General features: G+C 36.2%; 1 protein-coding gene across 2 annotated transcripts in view; it reads right to left on the bottom strand.

Annotated features, from left to right (window-relative positions):
* GPC6 (glypican 6) overlaps positions 1-23,933 on the bottom strand; it is a 1,185,705-nt gene that overhangs the window by 378,425 nt on the left and 783,347 nt on the right. For both annotated transcript variants that reach the window (XM_037743890.1, XM_017543582.2), the window contains exon 4: positions 12,136-12,301. In XM_037743890.1, the coding sequence (XP_037599818.1) occupies positions 12,136-12,301 (166 nt within the window). The remainder of the gene's footprint in view (positions 1-12,135; positions 12,302-23,933) is intronic.

The following is a 23,933-nucleotide window of genomic DNA, read 5'->3' as shown; positions in this document are numbered from 1 at the left end:
TTTTGGGGAAGGCTTCTGTAAAATTAATGACTTTCGTGCCTCAATTTAAAATCTAGAACTTGGTAATGGCCAGAAGAATGTAATTCTAGATTTTGTTCATTGAGGATTGCAAAAAGTCAAAACCAATAGAAAATCAATTTCCTCTTGAATTGATTGCAATTATAAAATGTCAATATGTATGATAAATATGATTATTGAAGGGTTTCTGAGTCTAAAAACATATTTTGGGTAGCAACTGAGGCATGACCCTGTTGCATCATTATGTTAAGTATTCTCATATTTGTACCGTAACATTCTAGCTGCATTTTATTAAAGAGTTTGGAGCTTATAGACAAAGGCTTATTCTGAGAGTACATACTGATTAGCAGGCTGTTGAATGTTTAACATTTAGGGGTAAAGGCAGCATGATTTCACCAGGAAGAAAAATGCAGGCACCTATGTGGAGCCCAAGATGGGGAATTCCAGGTACGATCTGTCAGAGTTGAATAAGTTGGCCACATCTAGGCTGTGAAAACCCTCCAATGGTTCTCGATATCCCAGCTCTTATTTCGGGAACATAGAACACTACTATTTTCAATATTCATTTGGATGGTCCCACTTTTGGTCCCACTGTTTCTCAAATCAAGCAAGACCTAAACAGACAGAAAAAATCCACGTTTGCCATTCCCCAAACTAGCTTCCTGTTTGCTCACAGCACGGTCTTTCTCTCAGGCACTTATCTCAGTCATATCTGATGTATTTCTTCTTTGCCCTTTTCTTTTAGTCACCTCTATTTAGACACAGAGTCCTATAAATTTTTATGTCCAACTTTACCATTATTGCTATCTCCCTTTCTCCTTTTGTGCCACACTTAGATGACCTATCTCATCTAACTACCACAAGTCTCATCCATCTGAATCCATCTATTACTTACCCGCCAGATTACTACTTAGATCCTGACATTCCCTGGATAAAAAAGCTTCGTGTCTTGTCATTGCCTACAACACAAAAGAACCTCAAGTATTTGGCCTGACTTTTAAAGCCTCCACCATCCAATCCTGCCTAACCTTACCTCCCCACACACAACTGCAAGCAAGTATTTCAGCTAGGTTGGTTTCCTCACAAGCTCCAAAGCACATCATACCTATTCCTACCTTCCTACTACTGTTATTCCCTCCTGGTGTCACCAAGCACTTATTCATTTGTGCAGGGGCAAGGCCATCTCTGCTGGGATGGGTCTTGCATCTTAGGAATTAAGGCAGACCCAGAAACAGGGAAAAGACGAAGTTTGATGATGTGTATTTCTACTCTTGTCACTTCAGTTCTTACTGATTAACAATTAGCTGGTAATTTTCCATCGGTTTCCAGCTTGTCCTTGTTATGTGTTTGATTGACATGTTTCTGGCGTCTTGATGTTTTATGACCTGATGCTTACTCTCTTGCTTCCTCCTTTCTACTTTCTGTTCATACCTTCACAGTTTATTCACCTGCACAGGAACCCACATTGTTTCTGCGCTCGGTGCTCTGTGAATGCGCCTTATCCCTTGGTGATTTACATAAATTATCTAGTTTAATTCTCACAGTGCTAAGAGGTAGGTACTATTATCTCCAGTGATGGATGAGAAAACTGAGATTTATGCAGGTTAAACTATGTTCCCCAAGTCACACAGATTATAAATGGTGGAGTCAGGCAGGATTCAAACTCATGCAGTGACTCAAGACCTGATGCTCTTACCTATGTCTTCTCCATGTACCCAAAGTCCATTTTGAAAGCACACATCTCATCTCTTTAGAAAATTATAATTTCTCAGGTCTCAGGTCCGGGTTGTGTGGTTTCTATTTTTGGTGTGTTTACCTTGGATGTGCCTAGTCTAGATCTAGGCAAAAAGAAACCATCCAATAATTTTTTTTTTTTTTTTTTTTTTTAGGAAAGTGAAACATATTCAGAGGTTGAGCCATGTCAAGCAAATTATAGATGTAATGGTCTAAGCCTGCCTGTCCAAGAGAGTAGTCAGTAGCTACATATAGTGATTGAAATTTAATTAAAATGGCTTGATTGTGGTAAATACTTCACAATGTATATGTATATCAACTCATCACATTGTGCACCTTAAATATATACAAATTTTATTTGTCATTTATTTCAACCTCAATAAAATTGGAAAAAATAAGTAAATAAAATAAAAAAATTAGTTCTAAGGCATACCAGCCACATTATAAGTGCTCAACAGCCACACACAACTACATTTACATTAATTAAAATTAAATAAAATGAAAAATTGAGTTGATCATTCTTACTGGATGTATGTCAAGGATTCAACCACCACATGTGGCTAGTGGCTACTGTGCTGGCAGCACAGACATAGAACATTTCCACCATCAAGAAAATTCTATTAGACAGTACTGGCAATATCAGATTATCAATTTCTCCTAATATAGCTTATCAATCCTTGTAGCCACAGACTAAGAGTTACTTCCTAAATGCCCAGTAGGAGTTCATTGGTGCAGTGGTTAATGACCCAGGTACTGAAGATAAAACCTGGAATTGCATCTTACAAGTCGTATGACCTTGAACAGGTCACTGAAATTCTCTGGTTTCAGTTTTCCCATCTGTAAAATTGAGATCATAATATGAACTGCTTAAAAGGGTTGTTGTAAGGATTAAAAGTGTAAAGTTAATCACAATATTGTCTGGTATAAAGTAAGTGCTCAATAAATACTATTAGGTATTATTTCTATTTACATAATGTTCTCCTAATGAGATCCAGAACCACAGAAATAGAATGAAATTTCTTATAACTCTTGCTTCATTTTAGAATTTAGATATTATGTTTGCAAGTGAGGAGCAAGACATATTTAAACATTCTCTCTGGGACAAACTTGGGAAGCGTATATCTGGATCTTTAATTAATAAAGTATGATATTAGGCACATGTTAAACTGGGTCACCAAGGACTTGCTGAACATTTTAAATTCAGCTACAGGGATTTAATTGAAAAATACTGCAAGGCTGGCTAATGAATGGACATACATGTTTCACTTAGTGGAGATGCCTTTTATAAGTAAGCTCCTATGCCTGATCCTCATCCTCCAAGTGCTCTGTATACAAAATTATTTCTGAAATCCTTTTAGGATTATTGGTGATTTTTACATCTCTCATCTGGTTGAGTCATACCTGTAGGCTTTGGTCTATGGAATACATTTCTATGCATATTCAGCTCAGCAGAGTTTAGAACACTCAACTATTTTAAAGACAGGAAACTTATCTAACAATAACCAAAGGTACTGAATTTAGAGAACCAGGAGGCCCATGTACCAGTGATAATACCAAAGGCTACAGATAGCTGTTGAGTGGAACGTTTGTGGTGGATTTTGAGAATTCTGAAGTCAATGAACTCATGTAGAAAGGAGAGGTTTTGCTTTCTGTGAGAAAACTAATCGCTTCTGGTGTGAGACAACCAGAAAGATACATGTAGGACTGAGATAGGAGAGGGTCACTGCTGGATTTATTCAGTCTGAAAACTGTTATCAGCTCTGGCGACCAAACAGGGGGTCATTGTTACCTTCTCACATCTGCTGACTTATTCATTTCAACCAGTAGAATTATTAGGCCCTTCATTAAATCAGCTAATTTCCTGAGCATTGAGATTTTAGTGGTGAACATTGACAGCCTTATTTGGCATCTAATTATTGGAGTTATCTTTCTAGAAGATTCCTGCCTCTTAAAGAATAAAAATGTGATGCATATCAGATATATCCCTGCTTGGGGTAATGCCATGTATGCAACTGCTTATTTTTCATTTGTCTTTCTAATTTTCACTTCTTCAGAGGTTATAATAAAGGAAATCTTAGCATAGCAAATTATTTAAATCTACTCAAAGAAAAAAACTGAGGACATATCTTTTTCATGCGGGATTTATGTATAAGATGTTATTTGAAGGACAAGGCATATTTCATGCTCTATTCTAATTTAAATTCTCTCCTGCCTATCTGACCAAGTATCTATGGACACAATATTTTTAAATGAGTTACAAGCAGAAGTTTTCATATACCATGAAGGTTCCCAAAAGCTTAAATTACTTCCAAGAATACTTATACCCATTCCCTCTTTAGAATAACAAAAGGAAAAGATTTAACCACCACAAGAAGTCACTGAGGCTCTCTTCTAACCTGGTTTCCATCCCTGGTTCCTTAGGGAGTTGTTCACAATAAACAAGTCACAAGGACAGCCAGATGAAGAGATTACAGCTGTTAAAAAGCAGTCTCTTTTATAATTGTTAAAGAAACAACCCTGAGGAAAAAGAAAACTCATTTCAAAAATGACTCAAATATAAAGACATGATTGGCAGTTCTACTTTTGAGATAATTATGAATTAAAGGAAGTTTTAGAGCAATCGGAATATATATCTACACACACATATTCAAAGTAAATATTACGTTTGTGGGAAAAGAAGTCTAAGTGCCATCATTTAACACTTTCATAATTAAAACACTTTAATAAAATGTTGCCATGTTGCATGAAGATTTGTTAACTTATTATTTGGGTTCAAAGAAGGATTTTCACTTTAGCTGCTAATCTTGAGATGTTTAAAGTGATCTAAATGCCTCAGGAGGTAAACTGCCTTGCTTTATTCTATTAAATTGATCACCACATAAAGACTCTGGCTATGGTGGCTATGGGACTTGTTAGGACTTTGCTATTTGTGAATAGCTATGTGGTTTGATGTTTTCTTTAACAATCCAGTTAACTTAGCTCTATGTTCCTTATTTTCTAGTTTCTACATCACAGTAATTTCTACTATCACATGTTCCTTTCATCTCCCAAAATTGCAACAGCTAAGAATGTCATTGGGCTAATGTGTAGAGTGTTAAGATTTTTGCCTGGGTTTCTGAGCCTTTTGGAATAGATTTAATTCCACTGTAAAGAATCATGAAATATTTTCTTTTAGCATGACAAAAGTCAGGCACCTGTGTCATGGCATGAACTTGAAAACATGACATTGAAAACTGTAACATGTTATTAAGGTCAAATGTCAATTACTAAAAACAAGTTTGTTTTATATATAAATAAACTATAGAAAATACATTGAAGAGTAAACTATCAAAATGAAAAATTCCAAATTCAAAGGCAAATTTTCTAATCACTTTGAAGAGTTTTTAACATGCTCTGCATTCTCTTGGTCAACTATATTCTTCTGTTGTTGCTTCTCATGGAAATTAGAAAGCTTGATAAGGCATAAGAGGTACTCTAGTGGACTTTATCTTATACGTAAAACATTTTGCATCCTAATGAATTTTAGTTGCACAGTTGGTATGCCTCATTTCAGACCACTGGTTTGTGCCATATTATTTTGTACCACAAATCTCATCTTGAAAATCTCAATTAGATTATAATTTATGGTAATCAGTAAAGAAATGGAACAATTACAATTATTAATTGTACAGAAGTTGAATGTTAGGAACTAGAAATAGATGGATGAACAAAAGTTGGAATTGGGCATAAAGGAAATACGCACACCCACACACATATCCCCTAGAATGATGACTTGACTGTTAAAACCAGCGATTTTAGGTCTGATGTATGTTGCCTCCTTTGATCCATGGGAAAATTGCTTGATTCAAAATAGAAATTGTGGCCCTGTGAATCACTTGAGTTGCTGCCTCAAGATCAACATTAGTAAGTGTTCAGAGGTAAAGAAATGCCTGTCTTATATTGGCTGAATACCCATGCATTATGCCACCAACCTTGAGGCATTAACCCTATTGTATCACATAAAAACATTCACATATGCAGAATTCAGAGTAAACTGTTTTCTAAACTTAGGTAATTGATAGCAAATGTAGCCAGCGACAGGCTGTTGGGTGCCAGCCAACTGTTTTCTTTCTTTTTTTCCCAGGCAAGTAGTTAGTACTGCTTATGCATTCTGCCAGCATTACATGAGAACACAACATGATATGTGTTGACACAATATGATAAATGTCCACAAGAAATGAGAAATAGTGAGTCAATGACTATAAAAGAAAGACAGAGGGTTGGATGGTGTTAGATTTCACCTGACAGAAAACAGTGTTCTTTGGTTTTTTAAAAAAGTCTTTCCTGGTGCTTTCCGGAATGCACAAGGGCTAATGGGAGTCCTCTAGCTAACAGAACTGATTTTAAAATTATTGCTTTGGCTTTTGTTCCTCAATTTCAGGGTTGCACTTCTGGACTGTATTATTAAATAGGTTCTTGTATTACATAAAGTAGAGATGAAGAAGCCTTGAAAGTTTGGTGCTAAATATGGCTCCTGGGATTTTCTTTTTCTTTGGTTTAAAGGAAATCATTTTCTATGTTTAGAGTCTAGAGATTTTTGTAACATAGCATTTCAGGAATATCAGCCAGAGTCATATCATATTGACTATGGAATTATTTGTAACTAAAAGAGTTTCTTGTCAGATTTATATTATGGACTTTCATGCTTGAGAAGGTCTTTGAAAGAATATGCTTTATTCATTCCTTCTGCCTATTTTATATCCTGAAATGCAACATAACACAGTCCTGTACATTTTATAAAAGAAAATGAGTTTCCTCAGTAGAAACAATAAATGCTTATTTTCTAATATCAAATAAGGCTTATGTAGCAACATTTTCCCAAACACAAAGTTACATATGCACAAATTACCTTGAGGCTTAACAACTCTTGTAGGTTCCAAGAAAGTCATTTGTGCACCAAGTAGCCATTTATTACATGACACTAGTCATTGGACTGACCTAACACAGCTTCCTTGCGGCTGGCTCTAATTTACAACTTGATAGCAGCTGTCACAATGAAAGAATCAGGTACATTATCTGATTTGTTTCTGCCATCCTACACTCACGAGTCCATTAACAACGGGGATATGTGATTTTTAAATTACTAAATTAGTCATACTTCCATTAAAAGAATAGACTTACAAAGTAAAATATAACAGCCTCTGAGGATATTCCCTTCCATTTCTCTGTACAGTTGGGTCCATTTATTCCATTCAAAGAACATATACTGAGTACTGTTCTCTATTCTATCCCCATGCCTAAACCAAAACAAAGTCCACATGATAGGCACTTAGTAAACATGTGTAGGACTAATGAATACTTGAGAGAATAAGTGAATAATGCCCACTGCAGGGTCTCTTGGCATGCCACAGACATAGTGCCCACATTGGGTTTCATGTTTAATACTCTTATGCCAGTTTTCCGTCTTCGAGCTGCCTGTCAACTAATAATTTGATGAGTTTGAAAGGAAGACGCCCAGAAAGTTTGATATTATGGTTTATCTGGTCTATGTGTGCCCAAGGCTTAAATTAAAAAATACTAGCTGCTTTGCTGTCTTCCCCCCCAATATCTTTTGGAGGGCATCTAAATCAAAAGAACTCTACTTTTCTCTGATGAAAAAGAACACATATTCTCCAAATCTCATCAAGTCAGTGGTAGTGGGTAGGTGAGGCTTGATCATAGAAAATGTCAAAAATGAAACGAGCATTTAAGAACCACTGACAAATCCTGCTAGACCTATTGAGTGTGACACGAAAAACTGAAACTCTCTGAGGCCTATGGTATAACAATTATATATGCTATGGCTATTTAACATCAGTTATGTTTGACAATGCCAATTCAACACAATCTTATTTGCTATTTTATTCTGTACTTAACAAAGTAGAGTTTGTCTGACCCCCCAGACTAAGTTAAGTGCCCCAGCTGAGTAAAGGCTTAGCATCCCATGCTTCCATTATCCTAACAGTTTATCACAGTTTATTATAATTATTTTAACTATGTTAAAGTCCCTTAGGGCAAAAAATGTATATGCTTAGCTTACCCAATACAGTGAGTTGGATTATTAGGGTCTTTGCTAACTGGGGCAGCCTAAAAAATTAGGTAACATAATTGGGACAAAAACACTCAGGTCTCACTTTTTTTTTTTTTTTTTTGAGACGTAGTTTTGCTCTTGTTACCCAGGCTGGAGTGCAATGGCGCGATCTCGGCTCACCGCAACCTCCGCCTCCTGGGTTCAGGCAATTCTCCTGCCTCAGCCTCCTAAGTAGCTGGGATTGCAGGCACACGCCACCATGCCCAGCTAATTTTTTGTATTTTTAATAGAGACGGGGTTTCACCATGTTGACCCGGATGGTCTCGATCTCTTGACCTCGTGATCTACCCGCCTCGGCCTCCCAAAGTGCTGGGATTACAGGCTTGAGCCACCGCGCCCGGCCTTGGTCTCACTTTTATACTTGTTGTTAGAAGCATTCTACAACACTTAGGGATAACAAGTAGTATGCAATAATACAGAATCCCTGCCTTTGTCTCACCAACCTTTGCCTCTCCTCCCTGGCAACATCTTTTAGAAATCTCTCTCTGGTTCTCATAGTCTATAAAATCTTAGAAGGTACCAGATGTTTGCAGGAGGCTGTCCCACACATCCTCAATTTTAAAGTAGACGTAAGATTTATTATACCTATATAAATGTAATTCAGCCTTGACTTTTGTGTTCATGAGCAAGTTGTAATCTGCAACATGGCCTCTTGTGAAATAGAACAATTCTTATCTCTGGAGTGTGGATATCAATGCCGAATACCCAAAATAACCACAGGATACTACTGAAGCGAGTTCTGCCCACAAACCGTTTCTCCCTCTAGGATATTTTAATTTAACATAAACATTTTTCAAGACAACCATTTTGCATTTAGGCAGCATGCAAAACTAGGCTGGAATAAGTTGTGTATGAAAATACGGCAACACCTGGGATAAGTGCCTGAGCAGAGACTGTTGATGCCTTAAGTTAGGGTTTTCTCCTACTGCATCACATAGTTTCGAACAGTGAGAACAGGCTAAAAGCCACTCTCCTGCTTTTTCTGGTCCTGCCTAGCTCAGGGGTGCTATGTAATACACCATTCATTCTGATGCAGCAAGTGGAATCTGGGTTGTGCTTTATCCTGGGGAATCCCATATACTCCTTACTAAAAAACAAGTGAAGGGGCAGGCTGGAGGCTGAGGAGCATTTTTAATTACTGTAAAATAGGTCTAGTTGCATTTTTTTCAACGTTGTAAGGAAGTTTTCAAAGAAAAGCTCTTCATGTAAAAATGGAGTTTATTTTTCTTATAACAGTTACTTGATAAGAATCTTTTGAGCAATTCCTCTGTGCAGGGCAGTGAGTTAAAATTCCTGGAAGAGGACTATGAAAATGCATCCTAAATAGACTCCTGATTTTTTTTCAAAGATCACACACACACACACACGCACACACACCAACTACAGAACTTTAGAAGTGGTTGGAATACCATAGAGGTTTTAACTAAAATGCTTAAAACACTTCACTTTCTTTTGACATGATCCAGACACCGACTGAATTCTAAATGGTCACTAATCACTTTCAATTAATTGGTGGCATTGTAAAGACTGGGAAGATATGCCCCCAATTTGACTCTTGTTTTTATTGATGGTCGATTGCATACCACTGTTAGCATTTTAGATAGGCACATCATAATTAAAGAAAAACATCTATAACATGTATAAACTGGGACGTTCGTGTAGCTGGTGGGGAAGGTACATGCAACTGACACCCACAGAGGGAAGGTTTTGATGAAGAGATGTCAGAAGCCCAAAGCCATACGCTGCAGGTGCTACCCCGAGAGAGGACTATTACATATAATTTTTGTTGGATTGCTGATTTGCTCACTGATCTTTGCTGCTGCATTCATGAACACTGTAACACTGTCATCTGAGATGTATCTGTGTGGAAAATGGAGTTGGCACATTTGACTAATCCATGCCATAAATATGTGAACTAACACTTCACACCCAGACAAGTATTAGCAAGAACGTATTTTGCTTTATAAGTCTATGTTGGTGGTCAGTTCTCAATGCCATAGCAGAACCTAAAGGAGGAAAACTGGAAGAATTTTCTCAAAGACATCTAGGACTAATAAAAAAAGAGACAGGGGAAGAGAGGGTATGAAATGCGTTCGTACGGGACAAATCACTAAGCTTGCTTTCACTAAAGTACATCCAGCAACACATAGTGGGTTCAAATTTTAGTTTTTAAATCAAATGATTTTCCAGACATTCCATTTCACATCAAATCGGTATCTAGGAGATGCAACTGATCAAAAGCATAAGGATTTGTCTTCTGTTAAAACAGCCAGTAAGTGCTGAGGACAAAAAGCCAATTAAGAAGTCACTGTTGCTCTTACAAGTTAAAACGCCTATATTCTTATTCTTAATCATGTCCCGCGCTAAGTAACAAAATCCACATGTCTGCCTTCTTCAATCTCTTGCAGGCTGACTGAAGCCAGTGGAACTGTGCTAGGCATTAGGGCAGTTTCAACTAAAAATATGGATGATCTGTATGACTCCAAGTGATGGCATGAGGTTTAAGATTAAACCTCATAGCATCAATAAGCAAATCTTTTTAGATTTCTTGATGAGAGTACCTTTTTAATCAGCATGAGTTGGGTATGCTGTCTTTGCTAAAAAATTCTAAATCATCTAAGATCAAGTTTATTTTTAAAAATTTATACCCCCTCCACAATGTTAGTAAAGAACAAAAATCTTAGTAAAGAATCATGTCATTTTGTATCAGAAGCATACCTTACTGATCAACTTTTAAAAACTCCTTCATTTTTCAAACAAAGTAGCTTATGATCATGCAAACAGATTTTGTCCTCCCACTGTGGGGAGAGGTAACAGCACTTCAATTTATTCTTTCTGAAATAATTCTAAGGTTTTGTTAGATGATTTCCATTTGAATCTGTACATTGTAACATCTATCTGTACATTGCAAACTCTTTTTTTTTTTTTAAGCTCAAAACAATTTCCCCTGGCCTTCCTAAGCAAAATGATGAATTAGCCAATGGGTTTCATTGTCAGAGCTGAGGCCTGTAGCCTAAGCACATCTTTGTACAGCGAGCTTCAATTTCTTTGAATTCTAACATCTTTTTTCTATCCTACGCAAATCTTAGTTGTCAGAACACTTTGCTCGTGCATTCTGGTTTAGAGGTTTGCATAAATGACGAAGGCCCTCGGAGGCTGACAAATGCCACTGCTATTTTCACCACTCTGCTTGTCACTGTGTAATTGCAGTAAATGCAATTGAAAGTACTTTTATTTGAAGGCCATTTGACAGAGGGGGAGAAAACACATTTACTCTTTCAAGGCCTGTGTATTTTCCTGGGAGAAGCCTGCCTATAAAATTTGTCCTTTTATCCTTGGATGGCAATTTGGGAAATATCTTTGGGCAGTGCAACCTCTTGAATCATTTCTGCAACCCAAGAACACAGCCTTGATTCACAGACCTCCCCTTCCATTTTCCCCACCTCCCTGCCTCCTGCCTTCTAGAGACTGGAAGCCTGTTTCATGCTTGTGTGCTTAAAGCCTTCTTCTCCACAGAATGAGATAGAAAATTTGCAAATTTTAGGCAAAATACTGATCTATTTTCATTCTAGGAGTTCAAGTAAAACCTTGTTTACTAATATCTGTGGCTATGTGAGGTAATACAAATAAAAAAAGAGAGAGTACAGTGGATTTTTTTACAAGGTTCTTTTCTAAAGCATCCCTTCTCATGGGAATGCATGGAACTTCAACAAGATCACTTTTGTTTTCATCAGAGAGACCAGCTAGCTCCATATAGCTGGCTTGCACAATCTTTAACAGGACTGTCCCATATCATATAAGTAAAAACATAAGAAAAATTCAAAATAATATTTATAATTTGCTAAACGTGGTTTTAAAAATCATCCTAGTCTCTGAAAGTCATCATAACTTTTTTTTTTTTTTTTGAGACAGTGTCCCATTGTCACCCAGGCTGGAGTGCAGTGGCATAATCACAGCTCACTGTAGCCTCAATCTCTGAAGCTCACGTAATCCTCTTACCTCAGCCTCCCAAACAGCTGAGACCATAGATGTGTGCTACCATGCCCAGCTTATTTTTTAATTTTTGTGGAGATGGGGGGTCTCACAATGCTGCCCAGGTTAGCCTCAAACTCCTGGGCTCAAGCAATCCACCTGTATTGGCCTCCCAAAGTGCTAGGGTTATCGACATGAACCACAGTGTCTGATTTGTTATAACTTCTGACCCACGCGTCAAGCCCCATAAACACTTTCTGTTGTCCCGTCTCTGTTCTCAGATCCGTTTAAACCCTTCTTACCTATAAACAGATTCCACTCTGTGTCAAGGTCAGCCTGATTTGCCAAGCAGCCCTTCATGACGTTCAGGCAGTAGTTGTTGCAGGGCCTCACGGTGGGAAGCCCCCGACAGTATGGGCAGTACAGCATCTTCATGAGGGCACGGATGCACCCTGGCGTTGGGCTGACCTGCAGATTTATGGCAAAGAAAAAGAAAATCAGAAATAAGAAGGATGAAGTGGAGGAAACAAAGAAATAAGGCATGTTCTCCTTTTTTAAAAAAGACAAATATCAGTGATAAATCTCAAGCAATAGAGCCGAATTTTAACCCTTTGTAATAACCGATCTTGAATCCAGGTGATTCCTGTTGAATTCTTCTGCTAGGCAAAGTAATAACCTTTTTGTATGTCCCTGTCAACAGTTTCATATGCATGTCATTGTGATTCAGCCCTAAAGCCTAGACACAGTTTCGTTGCCATAGAACATGAAATGAGATAACCCATGTGAAAGCAATTTGCAAAGTTAAAAGCCCCATAAAGTGTAGGTAGTATTAAAGTTTAATGTGACAACTTTAGAAAATTTTCCAACTGGTTATTTGACCCTGTTTCTAGAGGAGGTTGGCAGATATATTTCCTTTGTACATAACTTTTCTTCAAAGATCAATATCAACGTGTCTGAGATCTCTGAGATCCAGGCCTACTTAGAAGCAATGGAACTGCCAAGGTACCATCTTTGGGCATCTGCGGCTTTTGCACTTTTGGAAAATTCATGGAAAATTTCAAGGACCAGTGTTAAATGTGAGAAGCACTCCTTGCAGTAATTCAGAGGAGCTATGAATCCACTGACAATGAATGGCTATTTACCCTGAATCAGAAAGTCAGTGCTCCTCAATTAATCAATTCTAAACCAGTAAGGGCTCTTTTTAGACATTAAAAATTCTAATTTGACTTCAAGAGGAAAGAATATTTAAAACATGATATGGTTTGTCTGTGTCCCCACCTAAATCTCATCTTGAATTGTAGTTCCTATCATCCCCACGTCATGAGAGGTGAATCCTGGGGGAGTTACCCTCATCCTGCTATTCCCCTGATAGTGAGTGAGTTCTCACCAGATCTAATGATTTTATAGGTGCCTTTCCCTCTTTTGCTTGGAAATTCTCCTTCCTGCCACCATGTGAAGAAGGATGTGTTTGCTTCCCCTTCTGCCATGACTGTATGTTTCTTGAGGCCTCCCCAGCCATGCTGAACTGCAAGTCAATTAAAGTTCTTTCCTTTAAAAATTACCCAGTTTTGGGCAGTTGTTTATCGTAATGTGAGAATGAACTAATAGAAGACAGTAGGGACCAAAATTAGAAAACAAACACACAAAACTTTTTTTCATGACTAGATGTAAAAATTGTTGTTATATTTGTTTGGTTAGCTCCATATAACTTTGATGTTTTATAGTCAAGTAACTATATATTCCTCTACTTATGTTCTAGATCTGAGGGAAAAATCTAATTTGTATCATTTGGCCCTCTTGGAGAGTGGTGGACTTGAGCTTACAGGTAACAAGAACACTCAGATGCTGAAGAAACATAATGCTAGTTAGTGTATTGATGGAACAACAAGAAGTGTTTCCACATAAATGGATACTTTCAATTACTATAGCTATTTTTCTATGATTTTATCCCTTAACTAGAATTAATTTTGAGATTTTTAAAGCAAGGCTTTGGTTTCTGTAACATTTTCTTAATTTTACCCAGTACATTGACAAAATCACTAAAAAATTATTTTAGGAAATGAAGCTGTTTATTTAGGCCCTAAAATTTCTAATTGTCCTTTTGAGTTTTTTAGATTCTCTATCCAGAATTTTATGAAAATTTTCAAACATGAAGAATAGGTGAAAGACTTTTATAGTACACATCCATATCTCCTAGATTGTACAGTTTAATTTTTCTACATTTGCTTTTTCACACATCTATCCATCCTTCTACCTACCCATTAATCTACCTCATTTTTCATGTCAAAGTAATATCCTTTACTTTTTTTATACCAGAGTAATATCTTTTTAATTTCTACTTTTCCTGGTAATTTAATACTGGCTTGAATAAAATAGAATCAACATGATCAACAATAGAAAGTCAGTGAGTAAAAAACTTTAAGTCAAATAAGTGAAGTAAAATATAATTGGCCTTTCTTTACAAAGGTATTCATAGAAAGGTTTCCTATCCATTAATTCTAAAACTAATTCTCCAACAATGAAACAGAAACAAAAAATAGGTATAAAGGTGAGGAGTCTGTTGACTTTTCTTTTAAAAGGCTATTTTGTAGACAGTGCCAACTTTGTCTACGGCCATACCATGCAGAATGCACCCAATCTCACCTGATCTTGAGAGCTAAGGAGGGTTAGGCCTGGTTAGTACCTGGATGGGAGACAATGCCAAGTTTTTCCCATAATTGAGCAGCACTGTTTCGAAATTTTCCTTTATCCATGTGTGTCTTGAGCCACTCACCAAAAAAACAGAAAAAATAATTTTGTATTCCCCAAACAATATTAATCTGAAATTTCAAATTCTTATAGATTTTCCTTAGGCATGCTATCTTGCAAACTTATTTGGCGTGGTTACTATCTTGCAAGCCTTTACCACAGGTTTTTATTTTCTGTAGCCTTGCAATTTCTCTCCTGATTGATGCTTTTCTCCAGAGACTACCCAATTTTCACTTGAGCTAACTAAATTATTCTACCTTTGACGCTGTTGGGTTTTGGTTTTCTCACTATTGGTATTATACGATGCTGTGCTTCTCACTCAAGAGTTCTGGTATTAGAATCTGGAGCATTTGCCAATATTGAGAATGCAAATTTGAGATCTCTTGAACAGCGTGGACTGTCTCGCTCATCCTTATAACTTTCACTGCTATGCACAACATGCACATCATATAAGGTATTACAATGATGACTCGGGTACTTGCTAACTGCTTATCGAATCAAATGGTCTATTGTGTTTCCCCATTTCTTGGCCAAATTGATATTCAAATAGAAAAGGAACAAGATGGTTTTATACATCTTAGCATTCAATTGTTGCTTTTTAACTTTGTTTTCAAAGGCTATTGATTGCATTCATTTCAAAGCTTTTCTTTTCTTTCTTTTTTTTTTTTATTGTGTTGGACCCGGTACTATTTTCTCATTCTGACATTTCAGAAGAGTCTCCAACTTGGGGTAGCAACCCACAGAGAAAATTGAACAGCCTTAATAATCTGAAAGAACAATGTTGCTCAAGTTAAATGTGGGTCTCCAAGTACTTTTGGAAATGACATCCTTCCTGGTCAAATAAAGGGCAGTTGAAGAAGAAAATGGAGCACAGGGGATCAGAGTTGAAGCTTTCATGTTCACAAATCACATCTTTTGATCTTACACAACTGCATGCTTGAATTACAAGAAAAATCATCACTTCAAATTGAAGACTTTTAAAAGTAAGCTTCTGACAATGTTGCTTTAAATGCCAATTGTGTGAGGAGATATCTCTGTTTTTCATAGTGTTTTATAACTGTACTATAGATACTCTTTAAAAATCTTTTCATTTTGAAATTAATCTATGCTCAAAAATAGTTTAAAAATAATAAACTCCTGTGTACCCTTACCTTAACTTACCTCAATAGTGACATCTTATATAGCTGTGGTGTAATATAAAAATGAGGAAAGTGACACAAGTATCTCACTATTAACTGGTCTGTAGACCTTATTCAGATTTTGGAGTTTAGGAACCTGTATTCATTTGTGTGTATGTGAATGTGCATACACAGCTCTATGTTATTCTATAGCATGTATTCATTTGTGGGACCAACACCACAATCAACATACAGAACTCTTCTAACACCATAAAAGAACTCCCTTTTGCTACCTTCACCTCATCTAATGTCCCTATCGCCTGGCAAACACTAATCTATTTTTTCAACTCTATAATTTTATCAGTTCAAGAATGTTATATAAATGAAACTATACAATATGTAACCTTTTGAGCTTGACTTTTTTTTTTTTTTCCTGAGCATAATGCCCTTAAGGACCATCCAAGTCGTTGCATATATTAATAGCTCATCTCTTTTCATTGCTGAGTAGTATTTCATTATTTGAATGTATCAGAATTTATTTAACCACTCACCCACTGAAGGATATCTGGGTTGTTTCCAGTACTTTCTTATTAGTAATAAAGTTTCTATGAGCATTTATGTACGGGTTTTTGTAGGTATTAAATTTTCATTTCTCTGGATGAAGTTCCCAAGAGTGGAATTGCTGGATTACATGGTGGTAAGAGTATGTTTAGTTTTGTAAGAAATTGCCAAACTGTTTCCAGCTTCTTTGTAACATTTTAGATTTCTACCAGCAATGTGTGAGACCTCCAGTTTTATCCACATTTTCACAGTGTTTGTGATTGTCACTATTTTAGCCCTTCCATGGGTGTATCATGCACTTTTAATTTTATCATGAGTTTCCTCCGGATAATATTTATATCAGTATTTAAGTCTGAGTAGGTTTCAATGATCCAAAATGATTCACCAACTGGTCTGTGTAAAACATTCAACATTGAAAAAAAAACTCTGAAATATTAGATAAATCTATATGGTTAGCAAAACTAAAACAAAGAAAAGAGTTCTGAAAACTCATACTTAAAATTTAAACTAGAATAACACCTCAAGCTTAGAGTACTTATGTGGAGTATTTGTAAATTTATGGATCATTAGAAAAAAAATTACTGAAAAAATGTCTTCTTCTAGCAACAATGAAGAACACAATCCCTCTTTAGAAATATAATGCTGAGATTAATTTTTTTTAGTTGGTGATGTGGATTTTTGTCTATTTTTTAAATAGTGTAGCTGTAGCTTTCCAGATATTTGTCGTAAACTGGGAAATAAACTTGGTTAAAAGAATAAGTGGATGATGATAACATTCTTTTTTGTTCTCATTTGAGCTCTCATCTAACTTTTACATGCTGTTCATAATCTTTTCTCAAGGACTTAAATAGACATTTCTCCAAACATGACACAAAAATGGCCAACAGGAATGTGGAAATGTTCCCAACATCATTAGTCATCAGAGAAATGCACTATGAGATACCATTTCACACCTGTTAGGATAAAAACAGAAGATAACAAGTGTTGGCAAGGGTGTGGAGAAAAAGAAACTCTTGCACATTGTTGGTGGGAAAAGAGATTGGTGTGGCCATTATAGAAAACAATATGGAGGTTCCTAAAGGGACTAAAGATAAAACCAGCATAAAGTCCAGTAATCCTTTTTCTGGTTATATACACCCAAAGGACACAAAATCACCACCTTGCAAAGATATCTGCATTCTCATGCTTACTGCGGCTTTATTAACAATAACCAAGATATGAAAGTAACATAGGTGTGCATCAAGGGAAGAATGGATAAAGAAACTGTGGTATATATGGACAATAAAATATTACTCATTCTTAGAAAAAGAACCTCCTGCCATCTGCCACAACATGGATGGCCATGTAGGACATTATCCTAAGTGAAAAAAGGCAGACGCAGAAAGAAAAATATTGCATGATTTCAAATATATGTGGCATTGGGGGAAAAAAAGGGTCAATTACATAAAGCTAGAGGATAAAATGGTGGTTACAAGGGTTAGGATTGGGGCAGGAAAAGGGTATATATATAAATAAATTATGTAGGATGAATAATTAGAAAGATCTAATGTACAAAATGAAGACTATAGTTAACACTAGTGTATTGTATTCAGGACTTTTGCCAAAGAAAAAGATTACAGCTGCTCTCTGAGAGGGACTGGGTGACTACTATGTACGATGAGGGATATGTTAATTTGTTCCACTACAGTAACCATTTTACATGTCCATGTATCTTAAACATCATGATGTATACCTTAAATATACACAATAAAATTTATTTAAAAAATAATAATCTTATGCCAAGAATTTACAATATCAGTGAGGAAAAAGAAAATAGTCAATGATTCCAATTTTATTTTCCTGAAAAGACAGACAGAAGTTTGTGAGTCAAGTAAGATTTTGACATGAATTCATTGCATTTCGATTTAGTTCTTTTTTAAAATTTCTGTCTGTGTATAATGATTGGCATACATTATTATTTTGGAATTGATATTATGGTTTACTAGTTTTTAAAAAAATAGTAAAATTTAGAAACAAGGATCCTTGTAAAATAAACAAAAAGTAAACAAAATAACAAAAATCATTGACCTCTTAGTTTGGAAACTCACTGTGTGTGTGTGTGTGTGTGTGTGTGTGTGTGTGTGTTTTAAGGTTCAAGTGCAACACATTGAAGCATAACAAAGAATACAAAAAGAACCCTTAATAAAGCTATATTGTTGGGTATGACAGAGACTTATCTACCTGACTAGCCTTGTATGTCAAAATGCTGTAACAAGTAATTCTTATGTTTTCTAAATGGGATTTGAGGTATAGCATATTCATAGGCATGTAATAACATTTAATATCAGGTCTCTAATACACTTAAGATTTCTGTATCTGGACCAACATTCATGCATGGGTGCTCACATTAGCTAATCCTAACAGTAGCCAATGTAACATATGACTGTTTCTTAAAATATTAAATAAGCAAGAAAACATGTGAAAGTTAAAAGTCTATGTATACACAATGAATACACACCTACCAGGTGTTTGTTTCTATGAAAATGATATGACCAAAATAATTAAATAAACATATCTATCTTCTGATCTCAGAAGACAAATAAGTTAATTAAGTAAAACATTCAGCTAGAATAAATTCTAAATGTCCTCTTGGGCAGGAGGTGATGCCTTCTTCCACAGTTTCTAATGTATCATCATATTAAATGATGACTCCTAAGAGTCATAATATGTCATCTAAGAGGACTCTTGTGATTATGATCTTTTGATTTTACTCATAATCTTATCATATCACCAGATCCTAAAGAATGATTAAATTACATGTAAAGTATCTTTTGTGTTAAGGATTTTTTATTATTATTTTCAATAGTAACCTATAAATAGGCTTTGAAGTAGGTTCATGGGAAATTAAATCTATTTCCTCTTTATTCATTTGTGCAAATTTTACTCATCCATTTACTGGGATGAAAGAAGAAACCTTGTGCCATTTTTAGGATGCTCAGAGTATGTTCATATTCAGTCATTTCAGGGAAATAATTGTTATCTTGGGGAAATGCAACGTAAAGGGAACTCATAAAAGGACAATTGGCTCAGAATTGAGAAGTCGGGGTAGACAGGGAGGGCTCCTGAAGGAAGGCATGTAACAGATGTCTGTAAGATAAACATTGAAGATGAGTGATGTCACAGAAGTGGCAGAAATAGTGCCAAGAACTGGTCCCTCCACTGAAGAAAACAGCAAAACTTAGTAAAAAATGACATGACAGAATCAACTTTTCAGGACACTGGAATCTAATAAAAACTTACAGCAACCAGAAGAGTTCTTAGTCAAGAAAGAGACTAATACATTTCAGTCAAAAAAGGATTGCTAAATTTCAAGTCTTAAATTTGAAAAGATTGCAATCATAGAAAGTGTATTCTCTGATCACAATGGAATGAAGCTAGAAATCAATAACAGAGGAAAAACTGAAAAATTCGCAAGGATGTGAAAATGAAAAAACACATATCTTTCATACAAACAATGGGCTAAAGAATAAATCACTAGGGAAAACAGAAAATACTTAAATGAATAAAAATGAAAACAAGATGCCGAAAGTTATAGCCATAAATGTCTATGTTAAAAGAGAAGAAAGATCTCAAATCAATAACCTCACTTTTTACCTTAAGGAACTAGAAAAAAAGGAGAAAACTAAGCCCAAAGCTACTGGAAGGAAAGAAATAATAAAGATTAGAGTGGAGATAAACAAAAAAGCAAATAGAGAAGCAGCAGAGAAAGTCAATGGAACCAACAGCTCGTTCTCTGAAAAGATCAACAAAATTGACAATTTTTTAGCTAGGCTGACTACCAAAAAGAGAGAAAAGAAAAAGTAACTAAAATCAGAAATGAAAGAAGAAATTTTACTCTCAATCTTGTAGAGGTAAAGATGATTATATAAAAATGTTATGAACATTTGTATGCTGTGGTGGGTTAAATAGTGTCCCCACAAAATGCATGTCCATCCAGAACCTACAAATGTCACTTTATTTGGAAATAGTGTCTTTGCCAATGTAAGTAAAGTAAGGATTTAGATAAGATCATACTTCATTAGGATAAGCCCTAAGTCCAGTGAAAGTGTCTCTATAAGAGACAGAAAAAAGACACCCAGAGACATAAAGAAGAAGGTGATATGAAGATTGAGGCAGTGACTAGAGCAATGCATTGATAAGCAAGGAATAACAAGGATTACTGGCAACCACCCACAGAAGCTGGGAGAGAGGCACAGGACAGTGTTTCCCTCCAAGCACCCAGAAAGAACCACCTGACAACCTGATTTCTGACTTCTTGGCTTCTGACAATCTGATTTCAGACTGCTAAGCTCTTGAACTATGAAATAATTTCTGTTATTTTCAACCACCCAGTTTGTGGTAATATAATATATACACCCACAAATTATATAACCTTGATACAACAAATTCCTGGAAACATACACCCTACCAAGACTGAATCATGAAGAAATAAAAAATATGAATAGACCTGTAACAAGTAAAGACACGGAGTTGGTAATAAAACACCTCCTAACAAAGAAAAACTCTGAACCAGATGGCTTGACTTGTAAATTCTACCAAACATTAAAGAAGAATGAAGAAAAATTCTTCTTAAACTCTTCCAAAAAACCAGAAGATGAGGTAACACTTCCTAACTCATTCTGAGAGGCCAGCATTACTTGATACTAAAGCCAGACAAAGGCATAATAAGGAAAGAAAACTACAGACCAGCGGTCTCCAACCTCTTGGCACCAGTTTCGTGGAAGATAATATTCTTAATGGTGGGGTGGGGGTGAATGGTTGTGGAATGAAACTGTTCTCCCTCAGATCATCAGGCATTAGTTAGATACTCATAAGGAGCACACAACTTAGATCTCTTGCATGTGCAGTTCACACTAGGGTTCGTGCTCATATGAGAATCTATTGCCCCCACTGATCTGACAGGAGGTGGAGCTCAGGCGGTAATGCTCACTCACCAGCTGCTGGAGATGTGTGGCCTGGTTCCTAACAGGCCACGATCCACAGACCGGGGGTTGGAGACCCCTGCTATAGACCAATACCCCTTATATATGTTGATGAAAAAGTCTTTAGCAAAACACTATCAAAGTGAATCCAAGAACATATTGAAAGGATTATACTACACACTGACCAACTGAGATTTCTCCCAGGAAGTTAAGGGAGACTCAACACAAGAAACTCTGTCAGTATAATACATGCCTATTAATAGAACGAAGGAAAAAACCACACACAATCCTCTCAATTATGCAGAAAGGACATTTAATGAAATCCGCCACACTTCTATGATAAAAATATACAGAAAATTAGGAATAGAAGGGAACTCCCTAAACATGACAATGCCATTTATAAAAATTCACAGCTAACATCATACTCAATTATATAAGACTGAAAGATTTCCCTCTAAGATAAAGACAAGGAAGCTTGCTTTCATTACTGCTATTTAACATTGTATTGAAAATTGTAGCCAGTCATTCAGCAATAATAATAATAAAACTAAACTTAAAACTACCTCTTCTCCACTTTGAGAGGCCAAGATGGGTGGATCATGAGGTCAGGAGTTCAAGACCAGCTTAGCCAAGATGGTGAAACCCTGTCTCTACTAAAAATACAAAAATTATCCAGGTGCGATTGTAGGTGCCTGTAATCCCAGCTGCTTGGGAGGCTGAGGCAGAGAATTGCTTGAAGCTAGGAGACGGAGGTTGTAGTGAGTCAAGATCCTGTCACTGCAGTCTAGCCTGGGTGACAGAGTGAGACTCTACCTCAAACAAACAAAAAACCCTATCTCTACTTACAGATTACACAATCCTATGTCAAATGATTTGGTTGTGTCCTCACCCAAATCTCTCTTTGAATTGTAATAATTCCCACATATCAAGGGTGGGCCCAGGAGGAGATAGCTGAATCATGGAGATGGTTTTCCCCATACTGTTCTCATGGTAGTGAGTAAGTCTCATGAGATCTTAAGGTTTTATAAATGGGAGTTCCCCTGGACAAGCGCTGTTGCCTGCTATCATGAAAGATGTGCCTTTGCTTCTCCTTGGCATTCTTCTATGATTGTGAGGCCTCCCCAGCCATGTGGAACTGCGAGTCTATTAAACCTCTTTCCTTTAAAAATTATCCAGTTATACTTATTCATGGCAGTATAAAAATGGACTAATACAGTATATACAGGAAATTCCAAAGAATCCACACACGGAAAAACCCTACTGGAGCTAATAAATAAATCCAGCAAAGTTACAGGGTATAAGATCAACCATACAAAAATATGTTGGGTTTCTATATAGTAGCAATGAACAATGTGCAAAGAAAATTAAGAAAACTGTTTCATCAGCATCTAAAAAATATCTAGGAATAAATCAACTAAGGAAATGATAGAACTTTACATGGAAAGCTACAGAACATTGCTGAAGCAAATTATAAATGTCCCAATTCAATGGAAAGACATCCCATGTTTATGGACTATAAGGCACATTTTGTTAAAATAGCAATACTACTCAAAACAATTTATAGATTCATTGCAATGACTATCAAAATTCTAACTACTTTCCCTGAAGTTCATATAAAATTGCAAATATCCAAATACTCAAACAATCTTGAAAAAGAAGAGCTCAGTTGGAGGACTCGCATTTCCTGATTTCAAATGTACTGCAAAGCTAACCAATATGGCTATTAAAACAATACTTTAATTGTTACTGTGTGAGCTCCCTCCCCTGTCAGATCAGTGGAGGCATTAGATTCTCATTCACTGAAACATTATTCACAAGAATTAAGAGGTATAAGCAACTTAAATGTCCATCAATGAATGAATGAGAAATACATGGTTTATAGTAAATGGAATATTATTCAGCTGCTACATTGTGAATGAACTTTGAAGGCATCATGCTAAGTAAAATAAGCCAGTCACAAAAGAACAAATACAGCATGATTCTACTTATATGAGGTAGCTAGAGCAGACAAACTCATGGAAGCAGAGAGCAAAATGACAGTTACCAGGGATTAAGGGGTGAGGAAAATGGGAGTTGCTGTTCATTGGACATAGAGTTTCACTCATGCAAGATGAAAATGTTCTAGAGATGTGCTGTATGACAATGTGCAGATAGTTAACAATAATGTGCTCTCAAAAATGTTAAGAATGTTACTCATTTTTGTAAAATAGCAACAACGACACAGTGGTGCTGGTGTAAGAACAGACATACAGATCAGTGAAACAGAACTGAGACACCAGAAATGAACCTACACATTTATGGCTAATTGATTTTCAACAAGGGTGCAAAGGCCATTTATGGGGAAAGGATAATCTTCTCACTAAGTCATATTGGGTCAATTGGATATCCACATGCAAAAACATACAGTTTGATCCTACCCTACCTCATGCCATGTGCAAAAACTAACTCTAAATGGATCTATGACCTAAATATAAAAGCAAATGAAAGAAAAATACTGGGTAAATCTTGATGATCTTGTATTTAAGAATGGAGTCTTAGAATGACACCAAAAGAAAAAATAAATAGGACTTTATAAAATGCATAAAAATGAAAACTTTTGTGTATCAAAGGACATTGTCAGGAAAGTTAAACGATGACCAACAGATGGGAGAAAATATTTGCAACTCATAGATCTGATAGGAGTCTAGTATTCAGAATATATATCACTCCACA

The sequence above is a fragment of the Cebus imitator genome, unplaced genomic scaffold (genome assembly GCF_001604975.1).
Source record: "Cebus imitator isolate Cc_AM_T3 unplaced genomic scaffold, Cebus_imitator-1.0 Scaffold158, whole genome shotgun sequence".
NCBI lineage: Eukaryota > Metazoa > Chordata > Mammalia > Primates > Cebidae > Cebus > Cebus imitator.
Note: the sequence above shows the minus strand (reverse complement) of the source record. Positions and strands in the feature narration are given on the sequence as shown.